This window comes from Pteropus alecto, unplaced genomic scaffold, assembly GCF_000325575.1.
Source record: "Pteropus alecto unplaced genomic scaffold, ASM32557v1 scaffold40, whole genome shotgun sequence".
Lineage (NCBI taxonomy): Eukaryota > Metazoa > Chordata > Mammalia > Chiroptera > Pteropodidae > Pteropus > Pteropus alecto.
The window spans coordinates 16,253,138-16,255,266 of NW_006431919.1; the positions used below are offsets into that span (position 1 = coordinate 16,253,138).

The following is a 2,129-nucleotide window of genomic DNA, read 5'->3' on the forward strand; positions in this document are numbered from 1 at the left end:
GCATGTGCGGGCTGAAGGAGGAACGGAAAGGCTCCCGGCGCCCCAGCCCCACGCTCGCTGAAGCCCGAGCTGCAGGCGCGCGGGCCGCCGGGTGCTTCTTTTTCTCCTCCCGTTCGGAGTAGCCGATCCGAACTGGTTTCTTTCCAGGGGAGGGAAGGGGCAGGGCCCGGGGTCCCAAGTCGCACACAAGTCTTCGCTGCCATGGGGGCCGTCATGGGCACCTTCTCATCTCTGCAAACCAAACAAAGGCGACCCTCGAAAGGTAAGACACCTTCTTCCTTTTGTTCCCCAGGCTGGGTTTCGGGGTGCTGGGAACTGAGGTGGGGTGTGCCACCCGCCGGCCTTGGCCCGGACTTCCCTCTCCATGAGGAGCGCGTTCGGGCTTCCTGTGTCCAAAAGAGCGAGAAGCGGGCGGGAGGATCGGCGTGACACCCGCGAAGGCTCGGAGGACGGAGCCGAGGGGGCGCCTGCCCCAGGAGCAGAAAGAAGGGGCGGATTCACAGGTGGGGGTGACGGAATCGCCTGGTGGGAATGTCGGGAAGCTCTTCCCGTTCCCATGATGAAAGGCGATGTATTGCGAGCCCGCGGGCATCCAGTGAAGGTGCTCACGCATTCGCACGCTCCTCGGGCAGCGATGCGGGTGCAGACCTGGGAGTCTGCCACCCGGAGGGGGTGCTGTGTCTGCCCACCCGGGAAAACCTCTGCAAGCCAAAAGGAACCAGCCGCTGCCAGGTGGGAAAACTCCCAGGGCGCATGTCCTGGTGACTCGCAGATATTAGGGGACGGGGCGTCACGCCGGGGTGCTGCCGTGCTCTGGGAACCTCCGAGGGCACAGTCGGAGGGTGGTAGAGAGGTGAGCTTACGTCAAGAACTAGAAAGCATGATATCCGGCGTCCCTCCTGCCCGGCCCCTGGTCCACAGCTGCCTTTCCCCGGCTGAGACTTTCCTTTCTCACCAGCAGGACTTTTGTCAAATGGGTCAGTGTGAAGTTGAGGCAAACGTGTGGCGATGTGAGGGACTATGCAGGACTCGTAGCCAGCAGTTAGCAAGTTGGTTGTTGGAATAAAGAGATGAGGCAGTTGGGAAAAAGGAAACAATGGGCTTGGTTTGGTTGGGTTTCATTCTCAAATTCTGTTGGGAGTGGTAGCAGGATTTTAAGTGACCTGACACGTAAACCTTCAAGTTCTGCCATTGGAGCCCAGGTTCCGGTTACGAGTAGGGTTACAGCTCCCACCCCTTGTGCTAGCTAGTGGTTAGGTCTGTGTTAGGATAAGGGTTCACCCCCAGAGTGCACCCTAAGAGTCTACTCTTAAGACTTTGGTTGGTCTCGCCTTGAGGTATCAGGGGGAGTCTGCATCGCAGAGCTACCCACCCATGAGTAACCTGCTCTCGAGGGGTCCGGACATGTGGCCCAGCCCGAGACATCAAGCTGGCAGAGGAACAAGATTTCTGGGTAAAGATCTTAGGGAATGAAGCTAGTTTGGTGTTTACCACCGAGAGCATGGAGAAGGCTCTGGCCCGTTTCTCTAGCTGAGTTATACATCCTGCTGGCGGGGAGGGACTGGTTGTCCTTTAGCGGTCCCAGTCAGGACAGACATCTCTGCAAGCCTTGGCCCAGGACCTTGACATTCAGAGCCGGCTTCTCACAGAGCCTTGATACTGCTTGACTAGGGACAAAGTTCAGCACCAAATTCCCATCTCCTCCCCCATCATCTGTCTGACCACCAGGAGGTACCAGAAGTCAGGGAACTGTGGAGACAAGATGCTCAGGGGGCTGTTTTAAAAAATTTTTCATGCCTATGGCACTCCTGGGAGGCAGCTAGGCGAATGTGACCCCATCCCTTCCTCTCTCTGTGACCTCAGGTAAGTCCCTTCATCTAAGCCTCAGTTTCCTTATCTTTAAATTACATGAGGATACTACCTCCAAGTGGGAGACTGGGTATGTGGGGAGTGTTGGCCGTAGCCACCAGGGACCCAGAGGAGATCGTTGAAAGAATATGAAGATCAAACAAATGATGGACATTGAGCTCCATCAAATGGGCAAAGGCTTAGAGCTCAGACATTACTCAGATGTTACTGTCCACCATTCTCTTCTCCCACACAAAACTCCAGGTCACCCCAGATGCATT

General features: G+C 56.5%; 1 protein-coding gene across 4 annotated transcripts in view; it reads left to right on the forward strand.

The window, feature by feature from the left end:
* The window catches only part of KCNIP1 (potassium voltage-gated channel interacting protein 1), a 263,099-nt gene that overhangs the window by 91,744 nt on the left and 169,226 nt on the right, over positions 1-2,129 (forward strand). For 2 of the 4 annotated variants that reach the window (XM_006906506.1, XM_006906508.1), the window contains exon 1: positions 1-262. The exons of 1 other annotated variant lie outside the window; for it this stretch is intronic. In XM_006906506.1, the coding sequence (XP_006906568.1) occupies positions 202-262 (61 nt within the window). In that variant the 5' untranslated portion in view covers positions 1-201. The remainder of the gene's footprint in view (positions 263-2,129) is intronic. One more of the 4 variants, XM_006906504.1, reaches the window with a different exon arrangement.